Source organism: Lucilia cuprina, chromosome 4 (assembly GCF_022045245.1).
Source record: "Lucilia cuprina isolate Lc7/37 chromosome 4, ASM2204524v1, whole genome shotgun sequence".
NCBI lineage: Eukaryota > Metazoa > Arthropoda > Insecta > Diptera > Calliphoridae > Lucilia > Lucilia cuprina.
Genome location: NC_060952.1, coordinates 73454604 through 73475424, shown reverse-complemented (window position 1 = coordinate 73475424; position 20821 = coordinate 73454604). Strand labels below are relative to the sequence as shown.

The following is a 20821-nucleotide window of genomic DNA, read 5'->3' as shown; positions in this document are numbered from 1 at the left end:
GATAGATAGATAGATAGATAGATAGATAGATTGATATGTAGATACGTAGATAGATATGTGGATAGATTGATAATCAGATAGATATGTGGATAGATAGATATGTGGATAGATAGATAGATAGATAGATATATAGATAGATATATAGATAGATATATAGATACATAGATAGATGGATAGATAGATAGATAGATAGATAGATAGATAGATAGATAGATATATAGATAGATAGATGGATATGTTGGTAGATAGATATGTAGATAGATAGATAGATAGATAGATAGATAGATAGATAGATAGATAGATAGATAGATAGATAGATAGATAGATAGATATATAGATAGATAGATGGATATGTTGGTAGATAGATATGTAGATAGATAGATAGATAGATTGATAGATACATATATAGATAGATAGATGGATATGTTGGTAGATAGATATGTAGATAGATAGATAGATAGATAGATAGATAGATAGATAGATAGATAGATAGATAGGTAGAAAGTGAAGGTCTACATAAAGGTGTATACAAATGTAAAGGATGCAATACTACTATGTACTTGTACATATTACAAACAAAATTATAAGAAAATAGTAAAAATATTAAAAATTCTATGCAAGTGTTAATGATAGCAACACGTCATATCTTTTCTCTTTTTTTAATGGACAAATTTTCATGCTTCAATAAATTCTTTGAACTTTTCTTCGTCGTCTTACTTGATACGGCAAAAAGGAATTCCAACAGAAGGATATAAAAAGCTGTTACGCTCATATGTTGGTCTTTCGGTTTTAAATCTCAAAAGATAACATACGTTTTACTGCGGAACCGGCGATTCGGATTTGGATTATATTCGTTGCTTTATTTTGAAATAAAAAAGAAACAAAATTGTGAAATTAATGAGTTTGCAATTAAAGAAAAAATTTACAAAAGAACATAAAGTAAAGGATAAAATGTATTATAAAATGAAATTGAATATGTTTGTATTGTGTAAGTGTGTTTTTAAGTAAAGAAAAAATTCTGAAAAAAGTGTTAATTAACATTGACATTAATTAAAGTTTTAATAGAAAAATTATTTTTTTTGTAAATAAAACTGCAATAGTTGTAGTATAAATTTTTATTTCATTTAAAATTTTTCTAAATAATTAATTATTTAGACAATTTAGCGGCTTCCTTCCATACGATTTGCTCAATCCAATCTAAATATAATTGAATTCTTGTATAAACCGCTGGATGACCCACATTACCACAACCGCCATGTGAAAATGAAGTTATACCCAATACCAAAAACAAACACTTATAATCGGGATGATCAACAAACAACGGTCCACCCGAGTCACCCATACAAGTATCACGCTTATCTGTAAACGAACCCGCACACATTTGTGTACGTTTATTTACGCCATATTTCAATTCTTCCGTCTGTTCCACTTTACTAATGCACGTGTCATCATCAAACCGATCCAATTTAACTTTCAGTAAATGTGGTGTCATTTCGAGAGTGGTATCATTGGGTCTGCCCCAACCAGCGGCTAGATATTCTTGAAAATCCCGACCATCGACTAGAGGCAGACAGGCAGGCATTATGTAGTCATTGAACTCGACCTCTTTCACAAGTTCCACAAGCGCTATGTCATTGTATTTTTCTTGAATATCTGTGGTAAAGTATTGAGGATGAGTAATGGTATTCTTAATTTCATAATCTACAGGTGAGGCATCATCGGTGGTAGTTGAATAATCCAATTCACCCAGTCGTACCCAATTGGGAGGGCTGTTAAGAGAGAAATAAAAAAAAAAATTAATTATATAAACAATTTAAATAATTTCATATTCGCATATAAGATTTTGTGCATACATTAGTCTTTAGACTAATTCTCAGTTCAATCTATAGTTTAGTCTCTAATCGATATTAATGACAATAGTATGGACTATAGTCCATAGTTTAGTATATTATCCAGTCCATAGAATGTCTAGTTTATGGTCCAGTCTACAGTTTTGTTGATAGTCTAGTCTATAGTGTAGTCTATAGTCTAGTCTATAGTCTAGTCTTTATTCTAGTCTATAGTTTAGTCTGTAGTCTAGCTTATAGCCTAGTCTATAGTCTAGTCTATAGTCCAGTCTATATTCCAGTATATAGTTTAGTGTATAGTATAGTCTATAGACTAGTGAATAGTCTAGTCTATAGTCAAGTGTATAGTCTAGTCTATAGTCTAGTCTATAGTCTAGTCCATAGTCTAGTCTATAGTCTAGTCTATAGTATAGTATATAGTCCCGTCTATAGTCTACTCTATAGTCTAGTCTATAGTCTAGTCTACAGTCTTGTCTATAGTCTAGTCTATAGTCTAGTCTATAGTCTAGTCTATAGTCTAGTCTATAGTCTAGTCTATAGTCTGGTCTATAGTCTAGTCTTTAGTCTAGTCTATAGTCTAGTCTATAGTCTAGTCTATAGTCTAGTCTCAGTCTAGTCTATAGGCTAGCTTATAGCCTAGCCTATAGTCTTGTCAATAGCCTAGCCTATAGTCTATATTCTAGTCTTTAGTCCAGTATATAGTCTAGTGTACAGTATAGTCTATAGTCTAGTGTATAGTCTAGTCTATAGTCTAGTCTATAGTCTAGTCTATAGTCTAGTCTATAGTCTAGTCTATAGTATAGTCTATAGTCTAGTCTATAGTCTAGTCTATAGTCTAGTCTATAGTCTAGTCTATAGTCTAGTCTATAGTCTAGTCTATAGTCTAGTCTATAGTCTAGTCTATAGTCTAGTCTATAGTCTAGTCTATAGTCTAGTCTATAGTCTATAGTCTAGTCTATAGTCTAGTCTATAGTCTAGTCTATAGTCTAGTCTATAGTCTAGTCTATAGTCTAGTCTATAGTCTAGTCTATAGTCTAGTCTATAGTCTAGTCTATAGTCTAGTCTATAGTCTAGTCTATAGTCTAGTCTATAGTCTAGTCTATAGTCTAGTCTATAGTCTAGTCTATAGTCTAGTCTATAGTCTAGTCTATAGTCTAGTCTATAGTCTAGTCTATAGTCTAGTCTATAGTCTAGTCTATAGTCTGGTCTATAGTCTAGTCTATATTCTAGTCTATAGTCTAGTCTGTAGTCTAGCTTATAGCCTAGTCGAAAGTCTGCTTTATAGTCTAGTCTATAGTCTGGTCTATAGTCTAGTCTATAGTCTAGTCTACAGTCTAGACTATAGTATAGTCTATAATCTATGGTCTAGCCTATAGTCACTATATATATAGAGTGAAGTATATATATACAGTCTGCAGTTCAGAATGTAAACTAGTTTATAGTCTAGACAACTGTATAATCTTTAGTCGATGCTTTAGACTGTAGTCCAGTTCTATTATAGCCTAGTTTGTTGTTAAGTCTGAAAAGTCTAGCCATGTCCAGTCTTTAGTATTGTCTATAGATTTAAATAACTTTTCGAGTTTAAAGACACTATTTCGGATTGGTCCATAATTGACAATGGCTAAACTTTCGTAAACTTTCAAAAATTCTATTCGAAAGTGATTTAAGTTTTAAAACACTCACCTATAGACAAAAAAGCAATGAGCTGCTGTTAATACATATTTATTACTAATCAAAGTTCCACCGCATAAATAATTAACCGTGTCTTCGTGTTTATAGAAAAGTAAAGCCATGAAGGGAAACTCTTTTGCCTCAGCCTTTTTACCGCTAACAATCAGAGACTTTTCGCAAGAGTTGCGATAACGTTGAATAGATTTGCATTCTAGAATTAAAAAAAGGAATAATTAAAATATATGAATGCATATAGAAATCATGCTTACATACCCCTTACAGATCGTATGTCTTCATCCTTCTCTTGGGTATATTTTTCGGGTGGTTTTAAACAACAGACATGGGTGCCTTTTTGATTTAAATTACAATACGGTTTATTGCGTATTAAATGAAAATTATTTAAAACCCGTGGACATTCTCGTATATGAACACATTCAGTATTTAAGGAGCATTCATTAGCTGTACGGGAAATAGATATAAATAAAGATTTAGTTAAATAAAGACTTGCTCCCATATACTTTTGTTTTGGGAAATCATTTTATTTGGAATTTCCCTAAAAATGCGGAATAAATACTATTTATGTATTTAAATACTTTTATAATGCAATTATACAACTGATAACTGAAAACTTGTAAAAAAAAATCGTTGAACTCTTACCATTTGTAAACAAGCTGTGTTTGGTGATTAAGGTCCCAAATATTAACAATATTATAGACGTTTTAAACATTTTAAATTGTTTTTAATGTTTTTTTTTTATTTATTTTTTGAATGACTTGTTTGCAGCGAAATCTTTTTAAAAACTGAATTGAAAAAAATCAGTGTTACGCTTGAGAGCCAGTTTAATGCTCACATGCACGAGTATTACTATATTCTTGTCTTAATTTGTTGTTCTTAATTTTTGTTGATAAGCTTAAATATAAGAGCTTTTTATAGATCGTTCTATTGATCAGCTGTGGGGGAGAGTTACTTAATATGATCTTGTGGAATTAAACTACCTTTTAGCTGAGTATCTCTTTTGTTTTATTTGATTGTTTAGAAGTCTCACTTGAAAGATAGATATCTCTTGTTTTAGCGGGGATTTTTTTCTATATCGTCGAAAGTTAAATATAAACAAAAATTATTACTATATACATATGTCTATGCAGAATCTTCTATACCCTTCACCATAATATATTTTGATAAAAAATTTTATATTTTCCTTGCAACAAATAAAATTGAAGACTGAAATCTTGTTGATCATATTAAACTATTTTGTTACCAATTTTAAAATTTTCCAAAGAAGATATAAAGGTACGAATCAAATGTATACCAGCCCAGCAAAAAAAGAACATCCAAAGAAGTGAAAAGGAAGTAGAATTATGGATTAAATTCTGTATTGAAAAAGACCTGAAGAAGTGATGATTTTAACACAGGCCTGTCATAGGAGGGATGTTCTTTTTATTTGATTCCAAATTCACTACATCTGAAGTCATTCACAAGAAGTAATTTTTATGTTCTTGTTTTGGAAGTTATTAGGAAGTAAATTGTATTATATAATGAAACTAATTTGACTTAAACAATATTAACATAAATAAATTACACGCATTTATCAATTAACTCCAAAATAAAATGGGCTTAATTAAAAAAAAAAATCAGTACAAAAAATATACTTTCAATTTCAAACAGAATTGGATTCTTTTTGCTTCTTTGGAAGTCAATAAACATCACTTTCACAGAAGGTAAACAAATTCATTTAGTGCTACTTTGGAAGTGGTGATAAATGTTATTCTTTTTGAAGTACTTCGAATTACTATCTTATGACTTCATTTTTTTTTTTGCAAATGTACAATTTGCTATTCTGCGGCACGATCAGTGCTATTTTTAATAACAGTTTTTTCGGTTTGAAACTTAATAATGTCCTAATATCCATATGTGTATGTTAGTATTTAGGCACTGATTTGTGGTCCCATATGAGTATAAATTCATAGAATTCAAAATCTTCAAATAACTTCATCCACTTACATTTGTTCTTCGTAATCTCAACATTAGATTTAATAATTGCCGGCATATATCTAAAGATTATCTTCATGTTACTTTTCTGATTTAAGTATAAACTATTTACCTACCTCTGCTCTAACGCAAAGTGTTAAGATTCCTGTCATGTCATCATCGTCATCATGCAACGCTTCAACGCAAAGGAGGTTTTATTAAGCCACACTACTTAGCCTCCAGTAATTTATCATCCGACTAAAATTTAAAATTTCCATTGTTCCTTTCGGATTTTGACAAGAAATAGATTGATGGTCTTACCGTAATATGTCTTCATTGGAACTTCTTAAGGGTTAACATAATGCCAGCGTCATACAGATCAAAGCAATTAGTTTATCTTCTGTAAGTTAAGTCCCTTATTCAAAGATGCAGATAAGAAACTCCCTTATTAAGGAAGTATATCGGAATAACTTCGAATATCCTGCCAGAATACTAGTGCCCGTAAAATTTGCATTGATCTGAGAGTTATTTGTTGGTGTGTTTGAAATCTATGTACAACTAAATGGTTGAACCGATTTTCTTAAAATTTTCTAAGTGTCTTCCTGCAAATCTTTTATTTGGAAATTTGGTGAGAAGCCACGCCCACTAACATTATCAGTATCTCAAAACAACAACAGGTAGACAAAAGGTTGTTTATGGATATCCATCCATATTAAAACTTTAGGACTAAATGGGCATATATACGGAGGTCGTGATCCAAATAAAAAAGATTTTAAATAAGAAAGCTACAATAATTAAATTTTCTCAGAGTCAGTTTAATATTAATGTAAATATTTAAAACAAAAATGGGCGGACTAAGAATTGGGGTCTTGGCATGAAAATCTTTATATCTTTATAACTTACATATGTTAGTTTGGAGTTTATGTAAAGCTGAACCGATTTTTCTAAAATATTCACAGTGGCTTCTTCTATGTTTGGCAGGAACAATAGGCTACTTTTTATTTAAAAACTTCAAGTGAGAGAGGTGTCAAAGAATTGGCTGACTTGAAATAAGGGGTGAAGTATCTTCTATATAAATTAAATGCAATCATTTATGTAGGAAACTATTAGAACTAGAATTTTCAAATCCATCAATGTGTAATTGGGTTATAAATTTCCCGACTACTATTGAGGCGTGATACATCTCATATAAAAAATTCGTATGTCTGGGATTCCATTTGAGATAAAATCTTCAAAAATCGCACAGTGGGTTATTATTTATATTTGTTCAATTCACAATCGATGTTGTAGCGTTGTATGTTAGCAGCTGCTACAATAGTCATAACAATGTTGTTGGTATTTTCTATGCAAAAGCTCTATACAACTCTTACGACAATTTTTCACATGTTTTTCTAATGCCGTAAGAAAGTACAGTGTTGTCAATTGTTTATTTCAGCATATAAATAAAAAATCCAATCGATTTTGGCATAAAAACGATAAAGTGGTAACACAGAAATTACAAACAAACAGCTGTTTGCCAAAACAAAAATAAAGTTTTATTAAAAACTGTTTATTTATTAGTTTAAAATGTGGAATAATGAAAATAATAGAATATTAAATAAAAAGAAATTAATTTGGTTTATTTTGCTCGCTTAATTTGTTTAATATTATTTGATTTTTTATCTTTTGACATTGTTTGTTTTGATTATTTTTTTTTTCATTGTGAACATAAACTTATGACTTGCTGCAAAGATCTGTTCACAATCACTGTTACTAAACTTTAGTAGGTACAATATACAACTTGATTGTGAATTGAACAATTGTTTTTAGGGTGCCAAGGCACACTAGCTATTGCTCGTGTTCATATAAAACTGATTTGTGCCGAATTTTATAGCACAAGTTAAAGCAATTTTCGAAAGTCGATTTCATATGGGAACTATGGCCAATTGTAGATTGATCATTACAAAAATCGATGGTATGGCTAAAATAATATACCGATTTCAATTGAAACCGAAAGGATCCGTCCTTCTTCCAAAAGTATTACATGTACAAAAGTTCACCGATTTCCTTAAATTGCTACATATACATTGGTTACAAGGTTTACATGGACGAACGAAATACAGACGAATATCGGACATGGCTTAAACGATTCAGAAAATGATTCAAAGCCGATTGGTATACTTTAAGGTGCTGTAGGGACAATCTTTTTGTGCGTTCCAAAAACACAGCACTATAAAGGGTATAGGTGTTAGAATCTAATTATCATTTATTTATTTTTACGATTTTAGATATTTTCAATAAGAAACCTTAATTACTATTGTTTTCTATTTCAGGCATATTTTTAATGCAATTTTTAAGCGTCTCCGCCATACCCTGTGATTCCTGTGGCAATGAGTGCGCCAATGCTTGTGGCACTAAACACTTTAGGTAAAAATTTCGTAAAAAAAAAATAAAACAAAAATTATAAATTACTAAACACAATTAATATTTTAACTTATAGAACCTGTTGTTTTAATTATTTACGCAAACGTACCGATCCAAATGCCATGAAAATGATCACAAATAAACGTTTAATCGATTTTATAATGTTGCAAGGACGTGCCATGTTCACACAAAATGAACTGAGTAATGAGAGGAAACAACAACAACAACAGCAGCAGCAACAAAAACAACAACAGCAATATGAGCACTTACATGAACAACAAAAATTATTAATACCCCGATCAGCATTTCCCTTCAACGATGAGGAACGTCATAATGGCACCTTTATATTGGAAGATTTACAGGCCTATTATGATTAAAGGAATTTTATAAACTGTTTGCAAATAACTCTAGCGATTGGAATGATAATAATGACCATGGAAATTTTGCTAATGATGACGTTGATGCTGTTGACGACAATTATATTATGACACTAAAGTTGAAAATGATTTTAATAATAATAATTAACTATTATAAATTTTGTACAAATATTTTATTAGATTAACAAAAAGAAAAAAACAAAGAAATGTATGTTTGAAATATTAATTTTCTCTCTTTTTTTTCTACATTCAAATAATGTGGTTTTATTTGGGTCTTAAATAAAAACTGGAACTAGATTATATCGAATTTTATAAAAGCAAATGTTTATCTTATTAAGGAAATATTTTGTAACTTATTAACGATAAAATTGAGACTAAAATTCAGACTATAGACAAAAGTTAAGACTAGATAATATAAAAAAATCCAGAGCGTAGACCGTACAATAGTTCAGATCATAGTCTATACATTAGTTTCAACATTATTTATAGATTATGTTGTCGTTATGACGTTAAAATTTATTATAGACTTTATAACAGACTAACGAATAGACTATAATCCAGATTATAGACTATAGTCCAAGATATAGATACAAATCGGACTACATATTCTGGTTCAGACAATAGACTAGATAATACGAATAGACTATAATCCAGATTATAAACTATTGTCCAAGATATCTTTAAGGTCCAGACTATAAACTAGACTATTGTCCATATTATAGACTTAACTATAGTCCGGACTATAGACTAGACTGTAGAAAAAATTTTGATTTAATTTCAAGATTAAATTTGATTTAATTTCAAGCTATAGATTAGACTATGAAGTTTACTATAGTTCAGACTGAAGACTAGACTATAAACTAGTCTAAACTGTAGAATAAACTCGGTTTCAGAGTACAGACTAGATTAAAGTACAGACTATAGACTAAAGCCGGCTTTACACGATCACACAAGTAATATGATCTGTCAAAATTGTGTGTAGAAGAGAACAGATGGAATCGCCTAAATGCAATATGTAATGGAACCATCATACATTGAGAGAGATTACGGTTGGAAAATATGACAGTCCTATGGCTCTCTTCATTTTTTGAAATGATTCAAAAAACAAGCAGGTCGCATTAGATCTGGGATGTATTTTTAAGTAAACACATACAAAAAAAGTGAAACAGCTGTTTCCATCTTACTTTGTTATTGTTTCAGAGTATAGACTAGATTGTATACCTATTTATAGACTAGATTATAATATAAACTACAACTATATTATAGCTAAGACTATAATTTGGAATACAGTCCATACCATAGTACCGACTACGAACTAAACTGTGGTCCAAACAATGTACTAAATATATAAAATATAATCTACATTATATACCAGACTGTGGTCTACAAAATAAACTTCTATTAGACAATGTTCTAGACTAGTCTGTCTAATCAGTAGCTTAGCCTTAACTCCTGTCAATAAATTAGAATATGGTCTAGACTATAGTCTAGTTTTATAAACTTACAGATCTAATGTCTTTATCTTTTTCTTGATTGTATTTCTCGGGAGGTTTTAAACAACAGACATGGGTACCCGGTTGATTTAAATTACAAAATGGTTTATAGCGAATTAAATGATAATTATTTAAAACTCGTGGACATTCTCGTATATGAACACATTCAGTATTTAGTGAACATTCATTAGCTGTAAACATAATATTGAAAAACGAAATTGTATCAATTAAAAAATGACTGCATGAATTAAAAAAAAGTTAACCAATTAGTTAGTTAGCAAAATTAAATTTTTGTATTTTTACCAATTGTATGTTTTGCAAATATAAAACCAAGGAATACACTAAAAAATAGTTTCTGCATTTTTTAAATTTATTATTAATTTTTTTAACAATTGCTTATCTTTTAATTGAATTGTTAAGAATGGAATTTTGTTTAATACTGATTGGAAAAAAATCCGTGTTTTTTTAATGAATGTCAGCTTGAAGATGCTCTTTTATTTTTATACTAAATTGATAAGAATTTTCTTAGTATTAAGAAAATAAATATGTATATTTTAAAAATAAGCTCAAATTCTTAGAAATTACTTTTATCTATAGAAATTTTTAAGAATTTAAAATCAGTAGCTTAGATTTGAGATTAGATTAACCGAATAATTAATCAACAGAACAAAGCAAAACATACAACAAGTAAGAAATTATAGTCGGGCGTGGTCGATCATATAATTCCCTACACCTTTTACAAAAATAAAATGTGATAGTTGTCATAATAAAGCATTGAATTGAACCTAAGGCATTCAAGATGAATTGACCCTTTCCTCAGACACACTTAAACCGTTTATTGTTGAATAAAATTGTGGATATTAAAGTAAAATTTTAATGGGGCCTTTTCATAGGGTCTAGGTTTATATGAGGCCCTATAATTATAGAATTCTTGAGGGTCATCATGTCTAGTATATAACTTGGTTTTGCAGCTTTTTGTCGAGATAGGAGTATATTAAATATAATTATGAACTTAAAAGCCCTATTCGGCGGTATCAGTTGTATGGGGCTAGGTGAAATAATGGACCGAACTTAATAATTTTCAACAGGCTTCATCTACGGTACCATAGAAGATCATGTACCAAATTTCATTGAATTATCTCTAAACTTGCGACCTGTAGTTTGATTGGACGGACGACAGACTAAAGTGGTGTAGGGTATAACAATTATGAAAGTATTGTAGGGTATAGCCGATCATATTAAAAATGTGGATTTTTTAAAAAATGAAGCATTGTATTTTTTTTAATTTTTTCCACAATATTTTTATTTAATTTTGACAAAAACGAGTTTTTTTAAGAGGGCTCATAGGTAAGTAGGAGTAAATTTGGGCCTATCCTTATAAATGTTGATAGAGGAAGTCTACTTTAAAGTTATTTATTTAGAATTTAAAAGTGTTATTAGTGTTTATAAGTGAATTTTGACCTTCAAGTGATTTTTTGAAGGGGAGTTTGAGGCCCGATCTTTACAAAAATCGGTAGTGTCATTTAAAGTTTAATAAAACTATGTTTTGTTGACATAATAGATCATTTAAATAAATTATAAGTGCAAAGGCCGTACGGTTGTACCCCCCATTTTTTGGGCCAAAAAAAGCGTGTGTGCCAAATTTCATTCAATTATCTTAAAAATTGAGGCCTGTACTTTGCGCATTAGGTTTAAATTGACTGCCAGCCAGACGGACGTAGCTTAATAGACTCAAAAAAACGATTCTAAGGCGATTGATAAATTTTAAAGATGTTTGTGACATATTTTTGTATATTACAAACATCAGCACAAACTCAATATACGCTCCCCACTAAAGTGGTGTTGGGCATAGATATATAAAGTGTTTCTTTATATGAGTTGAATGTATAAACGTCAAAGGGTGATGGTAACACAGCAACAACAAAATTTTTACTCAGAGTATCAGAATTCCTCCATCACATTACGATTACGATATATTGTGTCCTAAAGTCTTAGAAACACCTGTTTTGACCACGTATAGTCATTCCGAGTCGAACGGTATACTGTAAGATTGGTGAGAATTCCAATTATCACCACAAACACATAACATACTTTCCACAATGTTGGTTTGAGGTATAATTTTCAAAAAACAAGCTCTTCCTAAGGTAAGGTAAGGTAAGAAGGGCAGCCACCCAATAAACATGAGTGGTTCACTTGGGTCCACCTAGTTGCGGTCCCATTGTGTTACCCTAGTGGTCGTAGGAGTTCAATTAATTTTCACTCTCTACTTCCAGTTTTAAACCAACCAGTTTGATTTACAAAGTTTAGGATATTCTTTAGACATATCCCAGATAGCTCATCCAGACAAGATAAAGCAGAAAGGCCGAAACATTGTTCTCTGCTTTCATTGAATGATGGGCAGTTACAGAGGAGGTGAGGTATTGTTTCCTCTTCCTCCTCATTGTTACAACTTCTACAGTAGTCGTTATATTCGACACCCATTCTTCTGGCGTGATTGCCAATAGTACAGTGTCCCGTTATGACTGATACCAGCACTCTTATCTGTTCCCTGCGAAAGCTTAATAGTAAGCTTGACATGGGAGCATCGTATAGAGGCCTAATTGACCTCGAATTGAGACAGGTGGTTTCACAGAACCATCTGATTTGAGCCATCTCATATAGTTCAGTCTGAACCAGTAGCTTACAGTTAGTAAGAGAGATACCAGTAAATGCGTCGATTTCATCCTCCCCTCTCATCGCAGGAAATATGCCTAATTTAGATATTTTAAAATAGAGGTGGTTATCATACCTTAAGTTCAACAAAAGCAATATTTTTCAGCAAATACGTACACTAATAATTTTTTAGAACCCAAATCAAGAATAACTTATCTTATTCATAAAGTATGAGGTTGATAATCAAGATTTTAGCAGGTAATAGTTCTATAGTGGTATAGGGATGTCCCCCATACTTAGAGTGAAAGGATGGTACTTAGTGTTATTATTTATTGAATAAGAATCATATTTACAATTCTAAATAAAATTTACATAGTACTCCCTAAATTTACATAGTATTTTCCGTAATGTAGTTTTTGTTTATCAATACAAAATTGCAAAAAACCCAGATTATTTTCGTCATAATATATAGATTTATACCTCACTAAACATTTTTTCTAGGTCCATATCCATTGATTATGTAATATATCATGTATCCAATTCAAAATTATTATTTCGAAATTAAATAAAAAAACGATAGATTTCATGTTAAGTCAAATATTGATAAATTCTTATAGGTATATAGGATAATAAATCGGTTAAGAAATGTCCAAATTTAGTCGTTCCACTACTAAAATATCTAAAAAATGTTATTCTAATATATAGGAGTAATAAAAATATCAAATTTTATAAAATAATGCAGTAATATTAAAAAAATAACAAAACCCTAAAAAATCAAATACTTTATTGATTATACAGATTATTTTTGTCATAATATATAGATTTACACCTCACTAAACATTTTTTCTAGGTCCAAATCCATTGATTATGGAATATATCATGTATTCAATTCAAAATTACTTATTATTTTCGAAATTTAATCAAAGAAACGATAGATTTCATTTTAAGTCATATATTGATAATTTCTTATAGGTATAAATCCGTTAACCTCCGTCATGCGCATGTATCTGGCAGATATTTTACGAATTTAATTGTGATTTTAATATATTTCTAATTTGGTTAGGGGTTTGAGTCTCCAGTTACCCTCTAAAAATATTGTTAGATATCGTAATATTGTTACTAAAATGGTATTTCGCATGATCAGTGAGATTGAGTCTTATTCCGTTTAACTTTGGAGGCATAAAGTTTTCAATCTTATACTTCCTTGTAAAAAGAACAAGTTCAGTTTTCAGTGGATTCACACTCTAATAACTTCCAAAAAAGTACGTCAAAATTACTTCCTAAAAACTACTTCAAATATAGTAAATTCCGAATCAAATAAAAAAACATCCCTCCTATCGCAAGCCTGTGTTAAAATCATTACTTCTTCAGGTATTTTTCAGTACTTCCATAAATTCTACTTCTTTTTCGCTTCGCTGGGGCTATATTTTTGTAACAGTTTGACTGTAACCGATAGTTCTTCTCTGGGTAAAGAACATTTGTTCATTTCCTTGAAGTAACCATATTATTATTGTCACTTAAGAGTAAGATTCTTTTCATGCCGCAACAAAAATCAATATATAGACCAAGAGTGTGTTGATCATGGGGCATAGGAAGGAGGGCCCTTAGGGAATTCGACCAAGACTTCAAGGTTGTTAGCCTTCACAAGAACTTTGCTATAATTTTTTTGCCTCGCTAAAAACACAGAAGTATTAAAAGATAGGAAAACAGTTTTCAGCAATTCAGGAGTGGACATTGAAAAATCTGTTACCAATAGTTCCAAAAAGGACACCAAAATAACAAAGATAGTGGCCACAGTATCATTAGTCCCTATAGAAAATTAGGAGTTGTTAAAAATTAAGAGCTTTTGTAATTCCCAGATGAAATTTTATATGGCGAATCGTGTAAATCAGTTAGTATTTGGAGGTTGAATAAAAGAGTAAATGACGAATGATTGCATCGTGTGAACAGAGTATACGTTACATAATGTATATGTAATTTTAATATAAGAATATTGTATTATTGAAAATAAGATTTCAAAGTGTAAACTTCTTAACTTTTCTATTCTGATACAGGTTATCGCCCGATATGATGGTTTTTAACATCGGAAACATAAAAAACAAGTAAGAGTGCTATATTAGGCTGTGTCGAATTTTATATACCCTTCACCATAGTGTATTTTAAACATATTAGTTTTATAAATTTTTTCCCGACTACATTACACCAAAAGCAAAACAAAATGAACAACAACAACGCTAAACGAAATAAAAAAACAAAATACACAAGGCATCTAAACCAAACGACATCTAAACATACATACCGAAAAACACAGAAAAACTAAAACAAAAAAAACCACGCAATGACGCCAACAGCATCCAAACACACAAAAACAAATACACAGCTGAATAAAACCATATACATACATCTACACACACGTGTACATCTTTTTCTAATATACAGTGTTGTTGTTGCTTTTTTAACAAAGCATGAAAAAATATGACATTTTTTGATGAAATTTTCAGAGGTTGTCTCGGATTTTTGCTCATATCTCCGTTATTTACCGACCGATTTTGCTTATTTTAAATAGCGATCTTCTCGAAAGCATGTCTAACAGAATTACTGAAGATTCGGATCTCGCCGATATCTGGGGTCCTCTAAAAACTGATTTCAACAGACGGACAAGGCTTAATCGACTCCGCTATATATAAAGATCCAGAATATATATACTTTATAGGGTCGGAAATTATATTATAGAAACGGAATGACAAACTTATATATACCCTTCTCACGACGGTGAAGGGTATAAAAACGCAAAAAGTTTTAGAAGAGTAGTCATTTTCAGTTAATCCGTTCGGTTGATAAGGTTCGGCCACCGGAAACTATACTTTAAAGTAAAACTTGGAGATCCTAAAACGTCCAATAAAATTTTTTAACAAAAATTTGATTTTGTATCAATTGCTTTGTGTTCTTTATTATTTCTTTGTTATTTTTATTTTTTTTTTATTTTTTTTTTATAATTTGCAACTTTTTGTTGTTTTTTTGCTTGCCTTTCATAAGTATAGTTAACATTTGAAAAATATATATATTTTTTTTGTAATTTTTTTTTAAATTTTTTTCTTTATCATTCTTAAATGCTTAAAGAGTTTTACCATAAAACACAGCTTAAGATCACTTCGTTGAATCCATAGGAAGTTGTTTCTCTTGTTTTTTTTTTACAAACTAAAAACTACTTAAAATTAATTTTAAATATGTAAATATATATTGCAAAAATCATTAAGTCCTTTTAACGCGCCAAAATTGTCATTAATGTCATTAATTTAAAAAATATTTAAAAAGGAAAAAAACAAATTTCAAATGAGAAATTTCGTAAATCTACGCTGCCGATTCACTAATTTCAGTGGTAGCCTGTGTTCGAGAATCAGAAGCTGTGTCATCTTTGCCACAAGCCAAACAGGGTATTTTCTCTTTTAAGACTTGTTTGTATTTCGGATGACTAAAAGAGATTATGAAAACCATAAAGAAAAAGTTATAAATATGTATTATTTGATTTTTTTTTGGCCACAACTCACCTCAAACCGTAGACAATGGGATTGCAGACTGAATTGGCTTTGGCAAACACCGAACCACAGATGGTGCTGAGCGGTGACAAGGCCATCGTTTCAAATATGCCAGCAAAGTTTATAATCGTATATGGTGTCCAGGCCAGAAACCATAATGATATTGTAACAAGTGCCACTTTAGCCAATTTTATTTCCACCGATTTACCTTTATCCGCTTCACTGTTGCGCAGCGATGCAACATTCATTTTTTTCGCCTGTTCACGCATCGCCTGCTCATGCACTCGGACAGCCTGTCAGAGTGGGGTGAAAGAAACTTAGAATAAATTTGTTTCGAAAATGATCTGTATAGGTATGCAAAGGTATTTTGATATTTTGTTGAATGACTTTTTTTGTCAGATTTTTTGTAAGAATGTTATGCATGCCTTCCATGTGAGAAGTGTGTAAAGGATTTTAAAAGCAGAAATGTAATGTTTAAAGTTAATTAAGGAGTTTTAAAAGACGGTAAGTGAAATTGTATTTTTAAGACACTTATGATATTGAAAAGTACAAAGTAGAAAAAAAATTTTGTTTACAAATGAGGAATGCGGATGTCATGGCATTCATACCCGGCAATGATGAGTTGGTTTATAATGGCTAAATATATCTGTTCAGAATCACTTTTTGATACGATTAAGTACGTCTTGTGTAAATGTATCCCTTATGTACACGATACATTTCAAAATAGTTTTAAGAAATTTGACCAAAGTCTTCTTTTGAACCAGGGAAATCGGTCCATTACCTCACATACCTCAATACAACCATAACCCCAAATAGGTCTTTTGGACTCATTATGTTTAATATTCTAGTTTTATATGAAACTAAATGATACTCTTGATTTTCTTAGTGATTAGGTCATATTTGACCCCAAGTCCCTCTAAATCCCTCTACAAAAATGTAAAACTGTACCGTACGCCCATATTTATGCTTTTCCCCATATAATTTTTCAGGAAAACACTTTTTTGGCAACAATTTTTTGAAATAAAAAAAGTATCATATGGTCGGTCATGCCGACTATATAATCTTAATTGTTTTAGAAGATTCTTTATTACTTCTACACTTTTAAATATCCCAAGAACACTAAATTGGGCTTAAATTGTCAATTGGAATTTTGATACAAGCGGTCAAGAGAGTACATTCAAGATCGAGCAATAACAAATCTGTATGATATGTTTTATAGTATATGGATCAAAACTGACTTCTCCCTATTAAATTTTTCAAATCGCTAACATCCTTTCCTTTTTACCTTCTTATCCCTACTTGTAAGTTAAAGGTACTTGGTAGTAGTGTCTAAAACCTGAATGACAAACTAATGTCAGATTCTCCATCATATCTGGGTTTTGAATTATCATGACCACACATTTAAGACAGTGCCAGGACACTATTATGATATCTGAAATCCCAATCCGTCCGACTTTATTTTAGGTTTAGCTTTTGTCATATCACAAACTTTCAGATTATACAATTAATTTTATTAAAGAAACACATTAATGATCGCAAACTTTTCGTAAAATATTGCAAGTGAACGTTTTAAAAATGCATTTTGAAATAAGTTTCTTGCGAAATTATAAAATTTTAAACTTAATTACCTTCATAATATGATAATACGAAAAGATAATCGTCAATAATGGCGTTAAATACACCCACACAGAGTAGACAATAATATACGAACGATTATACCAATCTTTGGCAAAATAATCTGTACCACATGCTGTCATATTACCCTCGGGTACATAACGATTCCAACCGACCATAGGGAAAATCGCCCATAACAGGCAAATACTCCAAATACACATCAAACGTATGACGGCCGATGTTATAGTCAAAGGTTTACGCGCTAAACCCTTAACAATAACACAATAACGATCATAAGCAATTAAGGTCATTGACCAAATCGATACACAACCGAAGAGCGAACCAAATAAACCATACAGTTCGCACCAGAACGGGCCCATAATCCAGGTGCCATAGAAACCATTGAGCACGACGGGCGGGAACATGGTGAACATCATCATGAAATCGGAAAATGCCAAATTCACTACAAACATATTGGAGGGTGTACGCAACGATTTGGCGGATGTAAAAATATAGATGACAATAAAATTGCCACTCAACGACATAATGCCCAGGATGGTGATGACGAAACCGATTATGCCAAACCATATAGGTTCCATTGGTGGCCACTGATACCAGTATGGATCTACCATATGCATAATATCAGCCGGTACACTTTCGGCCAAGCTAACATTACGGCCACCACGTAGGTAAGCGAACGAGGGAGGATTGAATTTATCCATTTTGTATATTTGATTGGAACCGTTAGCAGTTAAAAGTTTTGGAATAATAAAACTGTACGTTGAGTCCTTTGAGTTTATATTGTTCCCATAATTTGAGCTTTAATATTTTGTTAATTTCTACACTTTTGTTCCAATTTAAAACTATTTCCTTGGAATATTATTTTTTTACCGATATTCCTATCCGCGTTCGTCAATAGACCGACAGAAAGCCGTCAAACTGTTTGATTTGTAAGAAATATTCCCTTTATATACACAAGTTTTGTGTTAAGTATTTGTTTAAGTTGCTACTAATTCTTTAAATCCAATTAGGAAGACAGTTAAAATTTAAACATGTTTTACAATTGTTTTTCTATTGTTTTATCGGTGGTTAATTAAGGAAAACAAGTGCGTTGGATTATGACTAAAAGTTTAAGAAATTTAAATTATATACGTAAATACACTTGAAAGAAAATGCTGGCATTGTTCCCTAGGACTGTTAAGAAATAGTTTTGCTTTAGCAGAAGAAGCAGACTAGACTATATACTAGACTCTAAATTAGACGAGACTTAAGTCCTAACTATTGATTGGACTGTAGACTAGACTAGACCACAAACTAAACTCTAGATTATACTATGGTCTGTAATATTGACTAGGATCTAGATTACACTATAGACTAGATTATAAACTAGAATATTTACTATAAACTAGACTATGGGCTAGACTAGACTATAGACTAGACTATAGGCTAGAGTAGACTATAGACTAGACAATAGGCTAGACTAGATTATAGGCTAGACTATAGTCTAGACTATAAACTAGACTGTAGATTAGACTATAGACTAGACTATAGACTTGACTATAGACTAGACTGTACACTAGACTGTAGACTAGACTGTAGATTAGATTATAGACTAGACTATAGACTATAAACTAGACTGTAGACTAGACTATAGACTAGACCATAGACTAGACTATAGACTAGACTATATACTAGACTATAGACTAGACTATAGACTAGACTATAGACTACACTATAGACTAGACTATAGACTAGACTATAGACTAGACTGTAGACTAGACTATAGACTATAAACTAGACTGTAGACTAGACTATAGACTAGACTATAGACTAGACTATAGACTAGACTATAGACTAGACTATAGACTATACTATAGACTAGACTATAGACTAGACCATAGATTAGACTAGACTATAGACTAGACTATACACTAGACTATAGACTAAACCATAGATTAGACTATAGACTAGGTACAGTGAAATAACTCCCAAATGAAATAACTCAAAACGGATAAAATGAAATAACACCCAATCAACTGTCCATACAAATTGGGAATTATTTCATATGAAATAACTCCCAATTTCTTGGAACTTATTTCATATTTTAATGTTACTGAAATGAAATAACTCCCAATAAAATTTTTGTTGGGAATTATTTCATTTTTTTGAAGAAATTAGGAGATATTTCATATGGATTGGAAGTTATTTCATTTCTGTAAATTTTGTTGAAATTGGAAGAAGCCGGCTGTCCACCACACTTTCGTAAGGAGTTGGGAGTTATTTCACTTCTGTTGGGAATTATTTCATTGGAAGTTATTTTACGCAAATAGATTCTTCGACTTGGGAATAATTTCATATTTTTGGGATTTGTTTCATTGGGAGCTATTTCGCATTTTTTGGGACTTACATTTGTAAAACTCCCAAACTTCCAATTACTGGGAATTATTTCATTTTAAACTTTGGGAGTTATTTCATTTTAAAAGTTAATTTTTGATGAAATTGGGGTTTATTTCGTTTTACTCGTTGGAAGTTATTTCATTTGGGAGCTATTTCACTGTACCTATAGACTAGACTATAGACTAGACAATACACTAGACTATAGACTAGACTATAGACTAGACTATAGACTAGACTATAGACTAGACTATAGACTAGACTATAGACTAGACTATAGACTAGACTATAGACTAGACTATAGACTAGACTATAGACTAGACTATAGACTAGACTATAGACTAGACTATAGACTAGAATATAGACTAGACTATAGGCTAGACTATAGACTAGACTATATACTAAACTATAGACTAGACTATAGACTAGAGTACACTATAGACTAAGTAGACTATAGATTAGACTATAGACAATAGTATAAACTAGACTATTGACTAAACTACATACTAGTCTATAAACAAGACTTTAGACTTAACTATAGACTAAAATTAAAAAGGACTTATATATAATGCTGCTTGTAAGTCCACAGTAAAATCCCTCTAAAAAATGCAGGAGGTATGAAGTAGTCATTGAGAAGTTAGTTATTACGTAATAAACATATTTAAATACAAACTATTTTTTCTCTAAGTGGATCAATATTTTCGTCTTAAGATATTTTTCTTTAACGATCAAAGTCAAGGCCAAGTGAAAATTCTTTTTTTAAATGTTTCTAGCGTTTCCTCTTGTCAGGGACTAACAATATAAACTAAACAGTAGAATAAATAGTATACGACTGATAGTCAGTCAGAAAGGCAACAACAATTGGA

The 20821-nt window shown here is 31.0% G+C and overlaps 3 protein-coding genes across 3 annotated transcripts in view; 1 reads left to right on the top strand and 2 right to left on the bottom strand.

Annotated features, from left to right (window-relative positions):
- The window catches only part of LOC111691027 (trissin), an 11022-nt gene extending 2481 nt beyond the window's left edge, over positions 1-8541 (top strand). Inside the window, exons 2-3 of the mRNA XM_046948266.1 lie at positions 7799-7892; positions 7966-8541. Coding sequence (XP_046804222.1) covers positions 7810-7892; positions 7966-8266 — 384 coding nt within the window. The 5' untranslated portion in view covers positions 7799-7809 and the 3' untranslated portion in view covers positions 8267-8541. The remainder of the gene's footprint in view (positions 1-7798; positions 7893-7965) is intronic.
- LOC111691010 (melanization protease 1-like) lies at positions 1101-4335 on the bottom strand. The gene is made up of 4 exons (XM_023453629.2): positions 4176-4335; positions 3792-3977; positions 3531-3729; positions 1101-1769 (listed from the first exon to the last, which is right to left on the bottom strand). Exons 1-4 carry the CDS (start codon positions 4243-4245, stop codon positions 1148-1150), a joined length of 1077 nt encoding a protein of 358 aa, XP_023309397.1. The 5' UTR covers positions 4246-4335; the 3' UTR covers positions 1101-1147.
- A 6823-nt stretch (positions 8542-15364) lies between the features above and the next one.
- Positions 15365-18489, bottom strand: LOC111691032 (opsin Rh6). The gene is made up of 3 exons (XM_023453652.2): positions 17576-18489; positions 15960-16240; positions 15365-15883 (listed from the first exon to the last, which is right to left on the bottom strand). Exons 1-3 carry the CDS (start codon positions 18281-18283, stop codon positions 15763-15765), a joined length of 1110 nt encoding a protein of 369 aa, XP_023309420.2. The 5' UTR covers positions 18284-18489; the 3' UTR covers positions 15365-15762.
- Between the last annotated feature and the right edge of the window lie 2332 nt (positions 18490-20821).

Excerpts from the sequence above, each read along its gene's own strand:
- LOC111691010 (XM_023453629.2), bottom strand. The coding sequence starts at position 4,245 with ATGTTTAAAACGTCTATAATATTGTTAATATTTGGGACCTTAATCACC. Across the intron at positions 3,730-3,791 it reads AGACATACGATCTGTAAGGG|AATGCAAATCTATTCAACGT; the intron begins GTATGTAAGCAT and ends TTTTAATTCTAG. Across the intron at positions 1,770-3,530 it reads CATTGCTTTTTTGTCTATAG|CCCTCCCAATTGGGTACGAC; the intron begins GTGAGTGTTTTA and ends CTCTCTTAACAG.
- LOC111691032 (XM_023453652.2), bottom strand. The coding sequence starts at position 18,283 with ATGGATAAATTCAATCCTCCCTCGTTCGCTTACCTACGTGGTGGCCGT. Across the intron at positions 16,241-17,575 it reads CGTATTATCATATTATGAAG|GCTGTCCGAGTGCATGAGCA; the intron begins GTAATTAAGTTT and ends CCACTCTGACAG. Across the intron at positions 15,884-15,959 it reads CCCATTGTCTACGGTTTGAG|TCATCCGAAATACAAACAAG; the intron begins GTGAGTTGTGGC and ends AATCTCTTTTAG.